The sequence below is a fragment of the Ranitomeya variabilis genome, chromosome 6, assembly GCF_051348905.1.
Source record: "Ranitomeya variabilis isolate aRanVar5 chromosome 6, aRanVar5.hap1, whole genome shotgun sequence".
NCBI classification, from domain to species: Eukaryota; Metazoa; Chordata; class Amphibia; order Anura; family Dendrobatidae; genus Ranitomeya; species Ranitomeya variabilis.
This window is the reverse complement of record NC_135237.1, coordinates 133,750,822-133,769,198: the sequence shown is the minus strand read 5'-3', so window position 1 is coordinate 133,769,198 and position 18,377 is coordinate 133,750,822. Positions and strand designations below refer to the sequence as shown.

The 18,377-nt window shown below is 43.6% G+C and overlaps 2 protein-coding genes across 5 annotated transcripts in view; one reads left to right on the top strand and one right to left on the bottom strand.

Annotated features, from left to right (window-relative positions):
* ATP2C1 (ATPase secretory pathway Ca2+ transporting 1) overlaps positions 1-18,377 on the bottom strand; it is a 291,818-nt gene that overhangs the window by 65,934 nt on the left and 207,507 nt on the right. For all 4 annotated transcript variants that reach the window (XM_077269020.1, XM_077269019.1, XM_077269022.1 and 1 more), the window contains 2 exons: positions 14,763-14,918; positions 3,372-3,440 (listed from right to left, as the gene is read on the bottom strand). In XM_077269020.1, the coding sequence (XP_077125135.1) occupies positions 3,372-3,440; positions 14,763-14,918 (225 nt within the window). The remainder of the gene's footprint in view (positions 1-3,371; positions 3,441-14,762; positions 14,919-18,377) is intronic.
* Positions 8,417-9,428, top strand: LOC143782074 (uncharacterized). Its single transcript, XM_077269187.1, has 2 exons — positions 8,417-9,083; positions 9,185-9,428. The coding sequence occupies exons 1-2, from the start codon at positions 8,731-8,733 to the stop codon at positions 9,426-9,428; spliced, it is 597 nt and encodes a 198-aa protein (XP_077125302.1). The 5' UTR covers positions 8,417-8,730.

Below are 18,377 nucleotides of genomic sequence, written 5' to 3'. Positions count from 1 at the left end.
GCAAGAAGATACAACTTGTGGGTCATCCTAACGTCCCATCTCTAAGGAAAAAGTACCGTATATACTCGAGTATAAGCCGACCCGAGTATAAGCCGACCCCCCTAATTTTGCCACAAAAAACTGGGAAAACTTATTGACTCGAGTATAAGCCTAGGGTGGAAAATGCAGCAGGTACCGGTGAATTTCAAAATTAGAAATAGATGCTCCATACCGTTCATTATGGCCCCATAGATGCTCCACATAAAGCTGTGCCATATATAATGCTCTGCACCGTTGCCCCATAGCTGTGCCATATATATAATGCTCTGCACCGTTGCCCCATAGCTGTGCCATATATAATGCTCTGCACCGTTGCCCCATAGCTGTGCCATATATATATATATATATATATATAATGCTCTGCACCGTTGCCCCATAGCTGTGCCATATATATAATGCTCTGCACCGTTGCCCCATAGCTGTGCCATATATAATGCTCTGCACCGTTGCCCCATAGCTGTGCCATATATATATAATGCTCTGCACCGTTGCCCCATAGCTGTGCCATATATATAATGCTCTGCACCGTTGCCCCATAGATAGCTGTGCCATATATATAATGCTCTGCACCGTTGCCCCATAGCTGTGCCATATAGTGCTCTGCACCGTTGCCCCATAGCTCTGCCATATAGTGCTCTGCACCATTGCCCCATAGCTCTGCCATATAGTGCTCTGCACCATTGCCCCATAGCCGTGCCATATAGTGCTCTGCACCATTGCCCCATAGCTGTGCCATATAGTGCTCTGCACCGTTGCCCCATAGCTGTGCCATATAGTGCTCTGCACCGTTGCCCCATAGCTGTGCCATATAGTGCTCTGCACCGTTGCCCCATAGCTGTGCCATATAGTGCTCTGCACCGTTGCCCCATAGCTGTGCCATAGTGCTCTGCACCGTTGCCCCATAGCTGTGCCATATAGTGCTCTGCACCGTTGCCCCATAGATAGCTGTGCCATATATATAATGCTCTGCACCGTTGCCCCATAGCTGTGCCATATATATAATGCTCTGCACCGTTGCCCCATAGCTGTGCCATATAGTGCTCTGCACCGTTGCCCCATAGCTGTGCCATATAGTGCTCTGCACCGTTGCCCCATAGCTGTGCCATATAGTGCTCTGCACTGTTGCCCCATAGCTGTGCCATATAGTGCTCTGCACTGTTGCCCCATAGCTGTGCTATATAGTGCTCTGCACCATTGCCCCATAGCTGTGCCATATAGTGCTCTGCACCGTTGCCCCATAGCTGTGCCATATAGTGCTCTGCACCGTTGCCCCATAGATCTGCCATATAGTGCTCTGCACCGTTGCCCCATAGATGCTCCACATAAATCTGTGCTGCTGCTGCAATAAAAAAAAAAAAAAAAACACATACTCACCTGTCTTGCTTGCAGCTCCTCGGCGCCATCTTCCCGGCGTCTCTCTGCACTGACTGATCAGGCAGAGGGCGGCGCGCACACTATATGCGTCATCGCGCCCTCTGACCTGCACAGTCAGTGCGGAGACACGCTGGGAAGATGGCGCGACGCCCGGCGTGTGGAACGAGGACAGGTGAATATGTGATACTTACCTGCTCCCGGCGTCCCGCTCCTTCCCCCTGCCTGTCTTCGGTGCCGCAGCCTCTTCCTCTATCAGCGGTCACCGGCACCGCTGATTAGAGAAATGAATAGGCGGCTCCGCCCCTATGGGGGGTGGAGCAGCCTATTCATTTATCTAATGAGCGGTCCCACGTGACCGCTCAGGGGAAGAGGCTGCGGCACCCGGAGACCGTGGGACGGGCAGGGGGAGCGCCAGGAGCCCCGGAAGCAGGTAAGTATATGACAGTGCTCACCCGCCGACCCCACCACCGATCATGACTCGAGTATAAGCCGAGAGGGGCACTTTCAGCCCAAAAATTTGGGCTGAAAATCTCGGCTTATACTCAAGTATATACGGTAAGTAGAAGGGAATTAAATAAAATTACAAGGGGGGCCATTTTGGAGTCAGAAAGATCCCCAGTCAAAAAGAGGGGCACACGTCAGGAGCGTTTGAGGAGTGGAATACAACTCCGTGCGCCACACCAGAAATCCAGTCAGGTACCAGAGTGAGATTTCGTGAGTTGAGAATGCAACAGCTTGCCATGAGCAGGACGCCAGGAGGATAGAAGGTGCTGCAGCGCTCCAGGACCGCCATAATTCGCCACTCGCTCCAGGACCGCCGTCATTCGCCACTCGCTCCAGGACCGCCGTCATTCGCCACTCAGCATCAGAATTATGCCTGGCATGCACAACTACCAGAGGCGAGTTAAACTTCTCTACCCTCACCACAGGTGTGTTTCTGTTTCGGACATTCTGCACATGTCTCGCCCTCTCTTTTGGTTTATTTTCACAGCTTGCCATGAATTAGACGAGCTGTGCAGTCGCGCCCCACCATGCCCCTGACACGCACATTTTGGCAGAGCTGGAAGAAACAGATGTGAAGATGCCAAAAGTCACAAAATATAGGTACAACTCCGAGTTATGCGTTATGAATTTTTAATGCTTTTACTCCAGAATTATGCCGTGGTAGCTTTGATGAATAGGGAAAAAGTGATTGATAATGGAGTGGGCAGGAGTTATTGCTACTATGGAGAGTCCGTCAGCAAAAAACAAAGTATCGGTGACCAGACTGGTTCCTTACCGTGGCCAAACAGTTCAATGCAGCTTTCCACCTGTTTTCCATACATCTCTGCCTCCTATGAAGCTAAAGCTGCCAATCAAAGAAAACAGGGTAGAGATGGATAGAAAATGAGAAGGTGGGAAGGTGCACTAAATAGTCTGGCCAAGCCAAGGGTGCACCGACCGCCTGTGCTTTGTTCGAACAGTCATTTTGTGCTGACAAACTTCAATTACAACCACATCAATACTGCTTACTTCAATCAATTATTACAAGAGATAATATAAAAACTCCAATCACAAGTATAGAAATACTGAGAGGAGAATATAGCTCCAATTCCCTCTGCGTGACCGATAATATAGACCTGAGCGGGGGAAGAGTGTGCTTGCACCTGCACCCACAACACCCACACACGTAGCTTTTATGAATTAAGAGAAATCAGTCCGTGTTATTTGCATGATGTGTATAATACAAGACACATGGTGTAATATACATTCCTATATATTACACGGTCATGTGTATTATTTACACACCATTTATATAATATAGTGATGATAAAAGTTATACAATGTCTCCATAATGGTTGCTTTATAAACAGCTTGGCTTAAAAGAAAAAAAGTCCTCATACCACAAAGAGAAAAAAAAAAGGCATCTGGACGGTTGCCAAGAACTACCTTCACCCCAGAAGCAGATCACAGCTCACCTCCTCCGCCTGCATCATCTTGAACACCTCCCCAAATTCAGAGTTTTCTCCAGTTCCAATGACGATTCCCTGTAACAATAGTACATAAGCTCTTTACTACAGAAATGGATATTCCAGTAATTAAGGCCATTGGGCTACTACATTGAGGACTATGTATGTGTTAGCGGGTTACTGTACACCGCTCAGTCTTATACAGTGGTTCATCCACGTTCTTCCTTCAATGAGTGTGAATAGTAGGGGCCACGATGGTCGTGCCAGTGCTGCAGCCTCTTCATTACTTACATTGCCCTGTATGCCCGATAGTCAATTACTTAGAAGCAGTTACGTTGGGTTTTACAATCGTACATGATTTTTTCCTGGGTTGAGCAGTCATCATGTGACCAGAAAAGAAGTGCATGTACTGCATGTGTGATCAACGCCCGAACAGGGTATATAACACGCTGCTAGTATGCAGCACACCGCCGTGGCTGCCGAAAACTAGCCCTGGCCCAGAGAACACCTTTAGGCTGTGTGAACACGTTGCGGATTTTGATGAGTTTCCGCAGCGTTTTTGGATGCGCGGAATTGCATCAAATCCGCAGTGTTGTACAGTCACAATGATAGTCAATGGGAATTTGAGAATTGCTGTGCACATGCTGCAGAAAAATCTGCACGGGTTTGATGCGTTTTTTTTCCGCAGCATGTCAGTTCTTTGTGCAGAGACGCAGCGTTTCTGCACCCATTGACTATATATTGAGTAAAAACATAAGGGTGAATGACCTCGGGGAGGTCAAAACATCGTTGCGTTGAGAAACACGTGATGGTGTCTCCGCGACTTTTCTACATGCATATACATTGTGTAAGGCAAATCCACACATCAAAAAACGCATGACAATCCGCAAGAAATCCACATTAAATCCGCAAGCATTTTGGCTTGCGTTTTCTGCCAAGAGATGCAGATTCTGTGTAGAAAACTCCGCAGGCCAATCCGCAACGTGTGCACATACCCTTAAGCAAGCTTGTAATTTACTATGAATACAATTCTATGTTGACGGGAAGAGGGAGGAGCTGTAGTCAGGGCTCCTCCCACCTCCCAGCAGTACAACCCGCCACGTCCTCGCTCAGTAATGGGAAAGTCTTCACTGAAAACAGATGTAACCCGGGAACTGAGAATTTTAATAATGACAACAATTTTGGCAGAAAACGAAGCAGATTTTTCTGATAAGGTATATATTATAAGCTTCTTATTTTCATGTGTACTATTGATTTAATAAGTAAAAATTAAAAACAAACGGTTATGCTTTTGTAAGTCTAGAAGGAGCAGGTATTGAAAAGAAGAAAAAAGTTATATGGAATCTTTTCCTACAGAACTATACATTAATCTGCTTAACTTCTACCTGATTTTGACAACCTGCCTGTAGAGCCGACTGTATGCGTAATATGGCACGGTCCTCCTAAAGGGAATGTGTAATCAGTTGCTTAAATTAGGTTTTTATATTATGATGTAAATGTATTAAAAAAAAAAAACATTTTAATTTTTTTGCAATACTCTATCACTTAAAAAATCAGATGACTTTCACCAGCTTAGGATTGCAATGAAGGGTTATACACCTCTACACATAGTAGATATAACGAGTTCCATCAATCATTAGGTGATGTTACAGCTGACCTCTACCACCTCCCCTGACAATTGCCTTATCCCAGATTAGAGCATGCTCAGATAACACTTGCATGCAAACAAATAGGGTCTGAATTAACCTACTGCTCCTAATGTCTGTGCAGGAGTTGAAAATGACAGGAAGTAGAAGTAGAATATTACACCAAGTGGCCAGAGGGAAAATTACAAGCTTTAATATTTAGCGGTGAATCAGGGTTATTTATTTTTTCTTATTCTTCACAATAGGTTATTTTCTGTAAACACATTCCCTTTAAGTAACGGATTATTCCTCTGGGGTTGACACACAGAAGCTTTAAACATTCTGTTAGTTGCCATATGAAACACACAGCGGTGTTCTTCACTTGCTCCCAGGCTTGTGACCTAACATCTGAGCTCCAACTGTGCGACCATGGAGCCAGGGTTACATTACATTAGGTTTAAAAGAAAAATGAGAAAGAAGAAGAAAATAATGAAATCAGAAGTATGTGAGATATAAAAGCATAACGTAATACAAAGTTATTCACATTCTGGCAGGTGAAATGGGAAACATTTTTATGCCAGCAGTTACACGAGTAACATTCGGTATATAGAGCACAGAACGCAAAAACTACAGCACTAACTGAACAAGAAGCTTTATATATTTTTATTAAAAAATTAGTCAGGCTATTACAATTATTTCACTAATATGAGGTCAGAAAGATGTAGAATCCACGCTAATCTGGCTACTGACACAAGGGAGATAAAGGGAATTTAAAGAGGGATTCCCATCTCCAAGATCCTACCCCAATTAGAAATGTAGTATCGTTTTCCTGATTTGCTAGGTCTCTTTCTTCATGTGCAGGCAATGCAGGACCTTGGGTATCCATAGTTACGACCACTAGCAACTGGCTAACTGTCACATCAGTGGACGTAACCATGGATACTTAAGGTCCTCCAATGCCTGCACATGAGGAAAGATACGGCGAATCAGAAAAACTAGTCTACATTTTTATTGGGAGGAAATAATACCAACAACCATTATTATTACACCTACTACATACGGAGATGGGATCCAAAGCCCTGAATTAGTGAAAGTCCAACTTCGCTAATCCCCCTACACGTCACACTACAGAATGGAACAGAGTCAATGTTAGACTCTGTATAATTCAGAAGGTGACAGAGGCCAAAATGCTAATTTTCCTTTAAGAAATTTTAATAAGAAATTCTAGGAAAATTAAAGACGGTAATGTCTAACCCCATAAATATTTGGGTGGTTGACTTTTTATTGATGTTGAGATGGTAACAGATACATCAGTGCTGAATAGTATCGAGCGCTCATAGGACCCTGTACAGGGTGGTCTATTTTTTTATTTTTTATTATTCTATTTGAAGAAAGCTAGGCGACAACTTTCTGATCAACGGATGTCTGACTGTTGAGAACCGCAATGATCGGCAGAACGTGGCACTTTTATCCCCATCAGTATGGCGTGGCAGTGTGCGCGCTCGACCGCCGCTCAATTAATTCACTAGTGGGGCTTTCTTAGCGCTACACTCGGCTTTTTCAGGCAATCCCATAGATAATGAATGGAACGGCAGTAAATCATCCAACCTGCTGCTTCATTTTGTACAAGGGATGAAACCTTGTTGGGGATAGAAAAAAAATTAAAAAATCTTTCATTCCGCCGCTTGGCACAGTTCCCAGTGGCAAGACCCCAACGATCTGCATGTCACCTCCTATCCTGCTGGTAGGCGATATCATGTCTACAAACCCTTAATGGCCTTGCAGACATTATCGGGTGCTCTGGTAAAGACAGTATGTGACTGCCTTGCAACGTACAGGTTGAATTCTGCACCAAATCCGCAATAAAACCCACATGTGATATTTAGATGTGTTGGCACCCTTGAAATTGTTCCAGAAAATGAATTATTTCTCCCAGACGATTATGTAATGTGCTACTCCTTTCCTGCTAGGAGAACCAGCTGCAGAAAAACCGCTCTAACTGCCTAAACATGTGTAAAATATCTAACAAAAAATTAATGTGCTTATACTTCGAATATTTGGACATAAGCTAGAAATTCTCCCTATTTCGTTTTCTCCCAGAAAATTACTGCAATTATACATGTTTTGCTATACACCTTTATTTCCTTAGTGTGTATCAGAACACCACAAATGAAAAAAAAAAATGGCAAATTGGACTTAATTTCACACAAAATCCCAAAAATGGGCCAGACAAAATTGTTGGCACCTTTCCAAAATTGTGGGTGAACAACTTTGTTTCAAGCATGTGATGCTCATTCAAACTCACTTGTGGCAAGCAACAGGTGTGGGCAATATGAAAATCATAACTACATAAAAAAGAGAAGTTGACTCAATCTTTGTATTGTGTGTGAGTCAGTGTGTGTCACACTTAGCATGGGGAATGGAAAAACTATCAGTCAACATTTGAATGAAATGAAACGTAATGCCAGGAGCTCGACGAGGATCCCACTGCTGACAGACATTAAAAAGCTAGACTGCAGTTTTCCAAAATGTACGCGAGTAAACCAAATTCCTTCCGTGAAAGCGTCTTGTGGATAGATGAGACCAAGATAGAGCTTTTTCTTAAAGCACAAATGGAATGAGGCCTACAACATAAAAAACACAGTACCAACAGTCAAATATGAGGGAGGTACAAAGATGTTTTGGGGATGTTTTGCTGCTTCTGGCACTGGCTGCATTGATTATGTGAAAGGGTTCATGAAATTCAAATACGGACAGAGGATTTTGGGTCACAATGTAGTGCCCAGAATCAGAAAGCTGGGTTTGCGTCATAGGTCATGGGTCATCCAGCAGGATAATGACCCCAAACATACATCAAGAAGCAACCAAAAATGGATGGAAACAAAGAGCTGGAGAGTTCTGAAGTGGCAGCAATGAGTCCGGACCTAAATCCTATTGAACACCTGTGGAAAGACCTTAAAATTGCTGTTGGGAGAACCTTTAAATATGAGAGACCTGGAGGAGATTGCAAAATAAGAGCGGTCCAAAATTCCAGTTGAGAAGTGTAAGAGGCTTGCTGATGGTTATAGGAAGCGCTTACAGTTATTTATTCCAAAGGATGTGCAACCTACTTAAGTTGAGGGCGTCAACAATTTTGCAGACCCATTTTTGTGGTTTTATATGAAATTATATCCTATTTGCCTTTTTTTCTCCCAGTTTTATGGCTTGTTCCAATGCATACAAGGGGAAATAAATGTGAACAAAACGTGTAATTGCAATAATTTTCTAGAAGAATTTCAAGGGTGCCAACACTTTTGGCCATGACTGTATATAGAAATACATTTATTTATAAAGCACACATATATAGATTATATACACAGATTGGTGTTCCTGCATCCTTCAACCAAGGAGTTTATTTTTATTTATTTTTAATATACCCAGTCACTAAGGCTTCTTTCACACTTCAGTTGTGTGGCGTCAGTTGGGTCCGACATCGTGGCGGATCGACGGATCCGTCAAATTTTGTTCAAAAACGGTTCTAACGGATCCGGTTTTTTAACGGATCAGCTGCCCTAATCCGTTAAAAAAACGGATCCGTTAGAACCGTTGTGAACGTTTTTACATCCGTTGCAACCGTTTTTTGACGGATCCGTTTTTAAAAAGGGGAGGATTTCAATGTGATTGGCTACTGGAAACTTCTGGAAAACTATATATAGCGTGTATTTACACCACATCTTTGAAAGGTTGTAGAGAAAGTGGCAGAAATGGAAGGAGTCCTGGCGAACATTGCAAAGATCTATGCAGATTTTACTTTTGAGGCAAATCAGTTGGCAGTCAGCGTTCGAGAGAGGGAGGAACGAAGACTGCGAATCCTACGACAGCGGCGTAAGAGAAGGCTGTGGATCCATCCCATCACAGCACAACGTATGACCCGTGGTGTTTATTCCACGCTTTACATGGAACTAAGGGAAAACCCTCAAAAGTTCTTCAATTATGTGAGGATGAGAGCTGAAAATTTTGAATTTTTATTGGGCTATGTGGAAGACTGTATACGGAGACGAGACACCCAGATGCGATTCTCAATATCACCAGCAGAGCGTCTCATGGTGACTATTCGGTAAGTCATTTTTTTTATTAAATGATTCTCATTCATCAGACTTATAACTGTGTTGTTTTTTTTTGTATTTTTTTTATTAAGTATTGTCTTTTTGTTAACAGATTCCTTGCAACTGGAGAGTCCTTCTCATCCCTCCATTTTCAATTTCGACTTGGGATATCCACCATCTCGGGGATCATCAGAGATACCTGCCGGGCATTGTGGGAGTGCCTACAAGTGGAATACATCCCAGAGCCATCACAGGAGAGGTGGCTGGAGATCGCCCAAATTTTTCATCAGATTTGCCAGTTTCCAAATTGTGTTGGAGCAGTTGATGGAAAGCACATAAGGATCGTCAAACCTTAAGGCTCTGGGTCACAGTTTTATAACTATAAGAAGTATTTCTCTATTGTGTTGATGGCCATAGCTGACGCACAATGCAAGTTCATCGCTGTGGATATAGGTGCGTATGGACGTGCAAATGATTCACAAATCTTTAAAAATTCACCAATGGGGCGCCGTTTATATGGAGAGACATTTGATTTTCCACCCCCTAGACCTCTCCCTGGAACCACCGGTCCACCGTTACCATTTGTTTGTGTTGGAGATGATGCCTTCCAGCTTTCCCCACATTTGCTTAAACCCTTTGGAAGTAGTGGACTGACCCAGAGGAAGAAAATTTTCAATTACCGTTTAACCAGAGCACGCAGAGTAGTGGAATGTGCCTTTGGCATCCTAACTGCCAAATGGAGAGTGCTACTAACTGCCATTAAACTGCAGACTGAAACTGTCGATGATGTGGTCAAAGCGTGCGTTGTCCTGCATAATTTTGTTCTATCAAAAGAACAAGTTTCCCTGGAGGATAATGTTTCAGAAAGCACCTTACGGGATTACCAAAACCCCACTTTTCGCAGTCCAGTTGCAGTCTGCAGAATGCGGGACAGTTTTGCAGACTACTTCATGTCTCCTGCAGGATCAGTTGACTGGCAGTATGAAATGGTGTAAAAAATTTATTTATTTTTATACTTGTAAAAATACCAATTTTTGTTTGCATAAAAAATCTTTGTACTTTAATGCAGCATTGTATGTTTTGCAACGGTACCCTTTAAACACTGTTAATGTTACTATTGCCATAACCTTGGTGACTTAAAAAATTAAAAGAAAAAAAAAAAGAAAGACAATAAAAAAATTTTTAAACCAAAAAACTGTTTATTTATTGACTTTTACAGATTCTCATAGTTTTGGGTGGAGATAGTAGCGGAGGGGCTGACAGGCGGGCGGACCACGTCGAGAGTGGGGGACAGGACATCACGGGGAGGAACAGAAGTGGAATGGGTGGTGAAAACATGAGGTTGTGTAGAGACTTGAGGTGCAGATGTGGTGTGTGTGAGGTATGAAGGTGTTGCTGGGATTGATAACGGAGAAGTTAAAGGGGAAGAATGGAAGGGGGACGTTAAAAACTGGGAAAGACTAAGGGGGGAAGGAACAAATGACGAAGGAGTAGAATGGACGGGAGGAGGACGTACAGGAGGAGGACGGATGGGAGGATAGACGGTGGATTGAGAGGGGAAAGGTGTTGACACATGAAGGGTAGGTGGAGGGGCATGGGATATCGCCTGCGCTAGAGCAGTGTGGCAGCCTTGCATCACATGCATCTGCAGGTCAGGAGTTAGATTTTCCATGTGCCTGAGGACCGCCTGAAAAAAACAGTGCCTTGGTGACTGGTTTGCATCTGATTGCATCCTATCAAGACGACTGCTGAGTTCAAGTATGCTTTGGTTAAGCATATTGTACCCAGCAGACGTTTGCTCACTCAAAAGCTTGATGGCACTGTGAAAGGATGCATTCAGATGCAAAAAGTCAGGCGCATAGCTCCTTTCCTGACCTCTCTGGCGCTGCCGTCCTGACCACAAAGTTGGTCTAGAAGTTGCGGCAGTGGCAGAGGGGTGGGGTAAAGGGAACTCTAACTCATCACCTGCAGCTTCAAGTGACGAAGTCCGCCCTGCTGCTCCAGCGCTGGTGGATGAGGCTGAGGGATCAAACAAAAGGGTAGGTGCAGAAACAGAGGGGTCGACGTGGTCGCCGGTGGCGGACTCTCGAGGGATCGCTCCAGAGGGCTGCAACTCTGATGCAGGCTCCCGAGTGCTGCAGAAAGTGCTGTTAAAGAAGAAGAAAAAAAATATTAGTATCTTTATATTACAATTGCCCTTGCTGCAAAAAAATTGAAGGTTACACATTTTTTCAGTTTGACTGAAAATATGTGGTGTTGAATATTTACCTTCTGCTCAGCAGCGTCGACCGTAGGAACGACAGGGCTCTGGCCTGTTTGTATCTGCTCCTGCGTCCTCTAGATCCACTCGGGGCCTGCATCTCCTTATTAAACTCCCTCTTGAAGCGATCCCTGATTGACCGCCACCGCACGATAATCCTGTTACCTGGAAAGAGATAGCAAAAATTGGTTACTATACACCACATTAAATCATGCTAAAATAAGGTTATGAAGTGTGAATACTTACGCGCTAGATCCTGGGCCCCAGCATCGAGTTCCTCCCAGTTATCCATAACAGCACTGCACACTTCCTCCCATAGCCGTCGGGTGATTAACTGGTCAGCATGGCGGCGGTCCGACATGTTCCACAGCGGCTCCCTACTTTGTACTGCTTCGATGAGGGTGTTCACATCGATGCCCTCCTCTTCATCATCTTGTTCGGGAGCACGCTGTGAAGCCTACGAAAAATATAACAATAAAAAGGGAAAGATTACAACACATGAATTTTACATTTTACTACACAACAAAACAAAAAGGAACTTACTCTTCGGCGACCGCCGCGATTATCATTCCGACGACTATGGGAGGTGCTTTGAGGAACTCTATGTCGAGCCCCGGATTGTGAGGACTAATAAAAAAAATGTAAAAAAAAAAATTAATAATGTTCTTAGATCGAGGCATATGTATTGTGTGTGCTGTCATGAATGTTTGTGTTGGGTGTAGTGCATTGTATGTGAGGATCGGTCTGTTCAAAACTTACACTATGCGCTCCCGCTCCTTGTCTTTCTCCACCCTGTCCGTCTCCTTCTGTAAGCCCCTCTGCTTCATATTCCTGTGAATACAGAACACATAAAGGGTTAAAAAACAATGACCATAGTTGTATCACCAAAAAATTTTACAGAACAAAGAAAAAAAAAATAATACAATACCTCAGTTTGCTGCTGATGTGCTGGGGGGCTCTCAGAAGAAGACATTATGGTCTTTGCGTACCTCTTGGTCCCAAGTATCTGTAAGTATACAGACAGTTCTAAGCTACTATACACAAGGATAGATGCAGCTGTAGGATTTAACACTTACATCTTTTTTAAAAACTTTTAGATTTCATCCCACACAAAATGAAATTTTTTTTCTAACCGTCATACTTTATATGGTAGATATGCTTGATGCACAAGCTGCCAAACCCTCTAGCCCTGTTTCCCCACCAAAAAAAACCCCCAAGAACCCTTTAAAGCAACACCAAAACTGAAATTGATATGCGCAATGCGCATGTTGGTAAAAGCCACCTATCAAACCTTATCAAAAATGTTCCTCATTCGAACTTAAAATACCAATTCCAAAAATTGGTAATTATGATTACCCTACAGTTTGTATTTTCTAAAACCGGATAACATATTCTATACACAAGATTTGCATTACACATTTATATATATAACCTTTACTGCATGTTTACCCAATATTACATTTATCTTGAAATGAGACTACTGACAGTTTGGTGTAATTTTTATTACTATTTTTTTAAAAAAATTTATTTTTTTTAATGGTACAGTAGGAGCTACACTGCTCTTTATTTGAAATACTATAACATTTGGGATAACAACAAAAATGCAGAACACATCACACATCATTTATACACACACACACAAAACACTTTTTACACCTCAGCTATAAAAAATAACAGCTTAAATAGTATGAAAAACATATAAACAGGGCAGGCAGGCGCACGCACACAAGCACACAAGCATGCAAGCACGCACACAAGCACGCACGCACACAAGCATGCAAGCACGCACACAAGCACGCACGCACACAAGCACGCACGCACACAAGCACGCACACAAACACGCACGCACACAAGCACGCACGCACGCATGCATGCATGCTGGATGGCAGTACTCACATGGCTGTCTCAGGCAGGGTCTGGCTTGCAGGGCCTCTCTGGCTGGATGGCAGTGCCTGGCTGGCAAAGTCTTGCTGGCAGAGTGTCTCTGGCTTGCAGGGCCTCTCTGGCTGGATGGCAGTGCCTGGCTGGCAAAGTCTTGCTGGCAGAGTGTCTCTGGCTTGCAGGGCCTCTCTGGCTGGATGGCAGTGCCTGGCTGGCAAAGTCTTGCTGGCAGAGGTCTTGCTGGCTGGGTCTGGCTGGGTCTCTCGGGCATGGAAGGGTCTCTCTTGCTGGCTGGTACATTTGGGAATGACCTGTCCTCTTTATATAGTTTTTGGGTTGTCTGGGCAAAGTTGCAACTTTTTGGAGCATGCTCAATCAAAAAAAGCGGATTGAGGCGACGGATCCGCCAAAAAACGTATCGCGACGGATCCGTCGCCCATAGGCACCCATTCAAAAAAAAGGCGGACGCGACGGATCCGCCGCGTTCCGCCTTTTTGCCAGCGACAAAAAACGTTACAAAGTCCGTCAATGTCTAGACAACGTCCGCCAAATATCGACGGATCCGTCGCAAGGCGGATGGAACGGACGACCATCCGCCACAATCCGTCTCTAATGCAAGTCAATGGGAAAATAGCGGATCCGCCCAAAAAAAAAACGGATCCGCCATTTTACGAAAATGGCGGTTTTTGACTGACGCCGAAAGACTGAAGTGTGAAAGAAGCCTAAGCAGGAGATCCACGTCAGCATTGAAGCCAAACAGAGGATCACAATGCCCTCCTTATCAGAGGAGGATTGGGGTGAGGCCTTGACCTCCCCACAATATGCTTCACCACCAATTAAACTAAACCAAATGTATGGAGTCCATTAAGGCTACCTGACTCCTAGCAGGTTATATAAAAATGGGTAGATCCACCATTGTAGATTGCCATAGGTGTGGGGAAGAGGCGCAGATTTTATACACCTGATGTGGCGTTGCCCTCCTATTGGAGAATTTTGCAAGAAGGTCATAGCTATCCTCGTGAAGATCACACGATCACCTGTACTATTATGTCCTAAGGTGTATTTATAGGGCATCGTTGATGAAGAGGCCTGGCACCAATACATTTGGGAAACATTGGTTTTGGCCCGTAATGATGGATGGATAACAGACCCCCATGAATTTAACACAGTGTCAATATGGTAAATACTGCAGCTTCCCACAAGGATGGTTTAAAGAAGAATAGATGTGGTCCTCAAAAATGTGATGCATTTTAGAAGCCTTGATTTGATTCCCCTTGGACCCACATTAGCCCCCAGGCAATAACAATATTCTGCCATGATTAGAATATGTGATACTTGGTGCCTGACAGCGGTGTCCTAGGCTTTTGGTTAAGATATCCAAGATATCAAACACTTAGTACGTCGAGGGCAACTTCACTTTGCCAGACAGTGTTTATGCACAATGAGACCTGCCGCTTGTTCTTCTGTCCTATGAAGTAACCTTGCTAGGTTGTATAATCTTCAATAAAAAGGAATTTAAAAATAAAATAAGAATTCCTGTGGTTTTTACCTTTGCTTTGCCACACCGGACAAGCGTCCCCATGAAGGCGATGTTGCTTCTCGATGTGAGGTCTCCATTAGTGGCAGCTGGTTGGGGGGCTGTGGATTTGGAGGATGGAGCAGTCTCTCCTGTTAAACTGGATTCATCCACAGATAGATCCATAGCCTTACAGAGGAGGAGAGAGAAGCTTTCAGTGATAAATGGGCAAACAGGTATATTTTATCAGAATTACAATAAAAATACATTTTCTTGATGGCATTTACGAAGAGCCGCACCGGTATAACACACGGGCTATATAGACAGATCTGTAGGCACCACATGGGTGAGAACATGTCACTGCTCATAGGTAGGGGGCTCTGGTTAGGAGAAGCAGAAATCTGGTTACCCAGCAATGCGCCAGTTAATAAAAGCAATCTCCCTTCTTTAGCAGACAGGAAAGTGTATTTTCTTACAGCATCCCCTTGGGCTTCTTGCACTTGCCAATTTGATACATCTTTAAGTATGGGGCTCAAAGCCTCCCCTCCAAGAGCATTCTGAGCAGACACTAGATGGATTTTTCAACACACGGTATTACATTATTAAATGTGCTCCACTCACTGCCCATTTATTAACTGCACCCATCTCATAATCTAAGGAGAAACCATCGACAGATGAGAGCACATAATGCTCAGTACAGTCACAGCGGATCAGTCATCAGGTTTCATGATACAAACGGCACACATTAAAGATCTGTTAGACCATAGTAGTCCAGCTAGAGAGCGAGTGCTCAGGAATCTACAGGGTGGGCCATTTATATGGATACACATCAATAAAATGGGAATGGTTGGTGATATCACTTCTTTTTTGTGGCACATTAGTATATAGGAGAGGGAAAACTTTTCAAGATGGGTGGTGATCATGGTGGCCATTTTGAAGTCGGCCATTTTGGATCCAACTTAATTTTTTCCAATAGGAAGAGTGTCATGAGACATCAAACTTATTGAGAATTTCATAAGAAAAACAATGGTGAGCTTGGCTTTAATATAACTTTATTCTTTCATGAGTTATTTACAAGTTTATGACCACATATAAATGGTGTTCAAAGTGCTGCTAATTGAGTTGGATTGTTAATGAAACCCTCTTCTCCCACTCTTGACACTGATAGCAACACTGCAGAAGAAATGCTAGCACAGGCTTCCAGTATCCGTTGTTTCAGATGCTGCACCAAATTATGGGTGTCAGGACCGAGCATTCCTACATGAATAGTTTCCTGGAAAGTGGATTGGTCCTCGTGGGCCAGTTGAATGGCCACCAAGGTCTCCTGATCTGACCCCCTTAGACTTATCTTTGGGGTCATCTGAAGGCAATTGTCTATGCTGCGAAGATACGAGATGTGCAGCATCTGAAACAACGGATACTGGAAGCCTGTGCTAGCATTTCTACTGCGGTATTGCTATCAGTGTGTCAAGAGTGGGAGAAATTTTAAATAAATATATATATAGTCAGTCTGATTTTTTGATGAGCTGTCAAGACCAAATATAGAACTAAATGGCATTGCCAATTTGACTTTTTAAGTGGACTGAGCATCCCAATATCAGGATTGTATAATGATTTTGACAAAGATTTTCAAAGTAATTATACCAGTCTAATCAGGTTTAACAGCCATTTAGCTAGCAATATATGCATTGTGGAATATAAAATCTTCTAACAGATTTGCAGTACTAAAACATTAATCTTTACATGGTGTTACTCAGAATCCCCGTAACTATGGCAGCTGTGTACAGACTACTAGTTAAAGGGGTTTTCCCACAAACCAAGTTAATCTTAAAACTGATTTTAATCAATAGATCTTGAAGTAATAATAATTTCCACAATAGAATGTGTTTAAATAAAATGTTCCTGTGCCGAGATAATCTTATAAAATGTGCCCCTGCTGTGTACTGTGCGATGGCTGTCTGACCGTACAGGGACATGGTCTGATCATACCACAGCTCTTAGGCAGGGTGGGGGGCAGTAAACATACATTACAGCACAGCATCACAGATGATTTCGGTAAGAAAACGTATTTCCCTCTTTTTTTTTCTTTTTTTTAAATCTTTTACCTCAAATAAATAATTACCGTATTTGCGACCCCCTGCTATTATCTCCATTTCCGCTCTTTTCCTTCTTCCCCTGCCCAGGAGCTGTGCTATGATCAGACCATGTCCCTGAACGGTCAGACACAGCCATTACACAGTACACTGCAGGGGCACATTTATAAGATTATCTCAGCACAGGAACATTTTATTTAAACACATCCAACTGTGGAAATAATTATTATTTCAAAATCTATTGATTAAAATTAACTTTGTTCGTGGGAAAAACCTTTTAAATGTAAATGGACCCAGTCATAGGAAGGTGTTCACACTTATGCAACCAGATTTAGTTTTACTTCCCCCCCTCAAAGTGATTTCAGGTTGTTTCTCAATGGATTTGTACAGATTAAAGGAGACAATAAAGGTGGTAAAATTTCTGAAATTATTCTTTTTGGTAGGATTTGTTTTTTTTGTTTTTTAAATGACAAAAACCTGGCGTTATAATAAGGGTGTGTAGACTTTCCATATTGCTCGGCGTCCTAGGAGTTGGCAATTTGAATTCTTCCAATTTCCAATGCTCACATGACTTAAGGTACCTTCACACTAAACGATATCGCTAGCGATCCGTGACGTTGCAGCATCCTGGCTAGCGATATCGTTTAGTTTGACACGCAGCAGCGATCAGGATCCTGCTGTGATATCGCTGGTCGTTGAACAAAGTTCAGAACTTTATTTGGTCGTCAGACCGGCGTGTATCGTCGTGTTTGACACCAAAAGCAACAATACCATCGATGTTTTACACTGGTAACCAGGGTAAACATTGGGTTACTAAGCGCAGGGCCACGCTTAGTAACCCGATGTTTACCCTGGTTACCAGTGTAAAATGTAAAAAAAACAAACTACATACTCACCTTCGCGTCCCCCGGCGTCCGCTTCCTGCACTGACTGAGCGCCGTAAAGTGAAAGTGAAAGTACAGCACAGCGGTGACGTCACCGCTCTGCTGTTAGGGCCGGCGCTCAGTCAGTGCAGGAAGCGGACGCCGGGGGACGCGAATGTAAGTATGTACTGTTTGTTTTTTTTACATTTTACGCTGGTAACCAGGGTAAACATCGGGTTACTAAGCGCGGCCCTGCGCTTAGTAACCCGATGTTTACCCTGGTTACCCGGGGACCTCGGCATCGTTGGTCACTGGAGAGCGGTCTGTGACAGCTCTCCAGCGATCAAACAGCGACGCTGCAGCGATCGGCGTCGTTGTCTGTATCGCTGCAGCGTCGCTTAGTGTGACGGTACCTTTAGGTTGCGATATAAGAAAACCTAATCTGTGCAAAGCCTTTCCTAAAGGTACCTTCACAATAAACGATATCGCTAGCGATCCGTGACGTTGCAGCGTCCTGGATAGCGATATCGTTTAGTTTGACACGCAGCAGCGATCAGGATCCTGCTGTGATATCGCTGGTCGCTGAATAAAGTTCAGAACTTTATTTGGTCGTCAGATCGGCGTTTATCGTCAGGTTTGACACCAAAAGCAACGATACCAGCGATGTTTTACACTGGTAACCAGGGTAAACA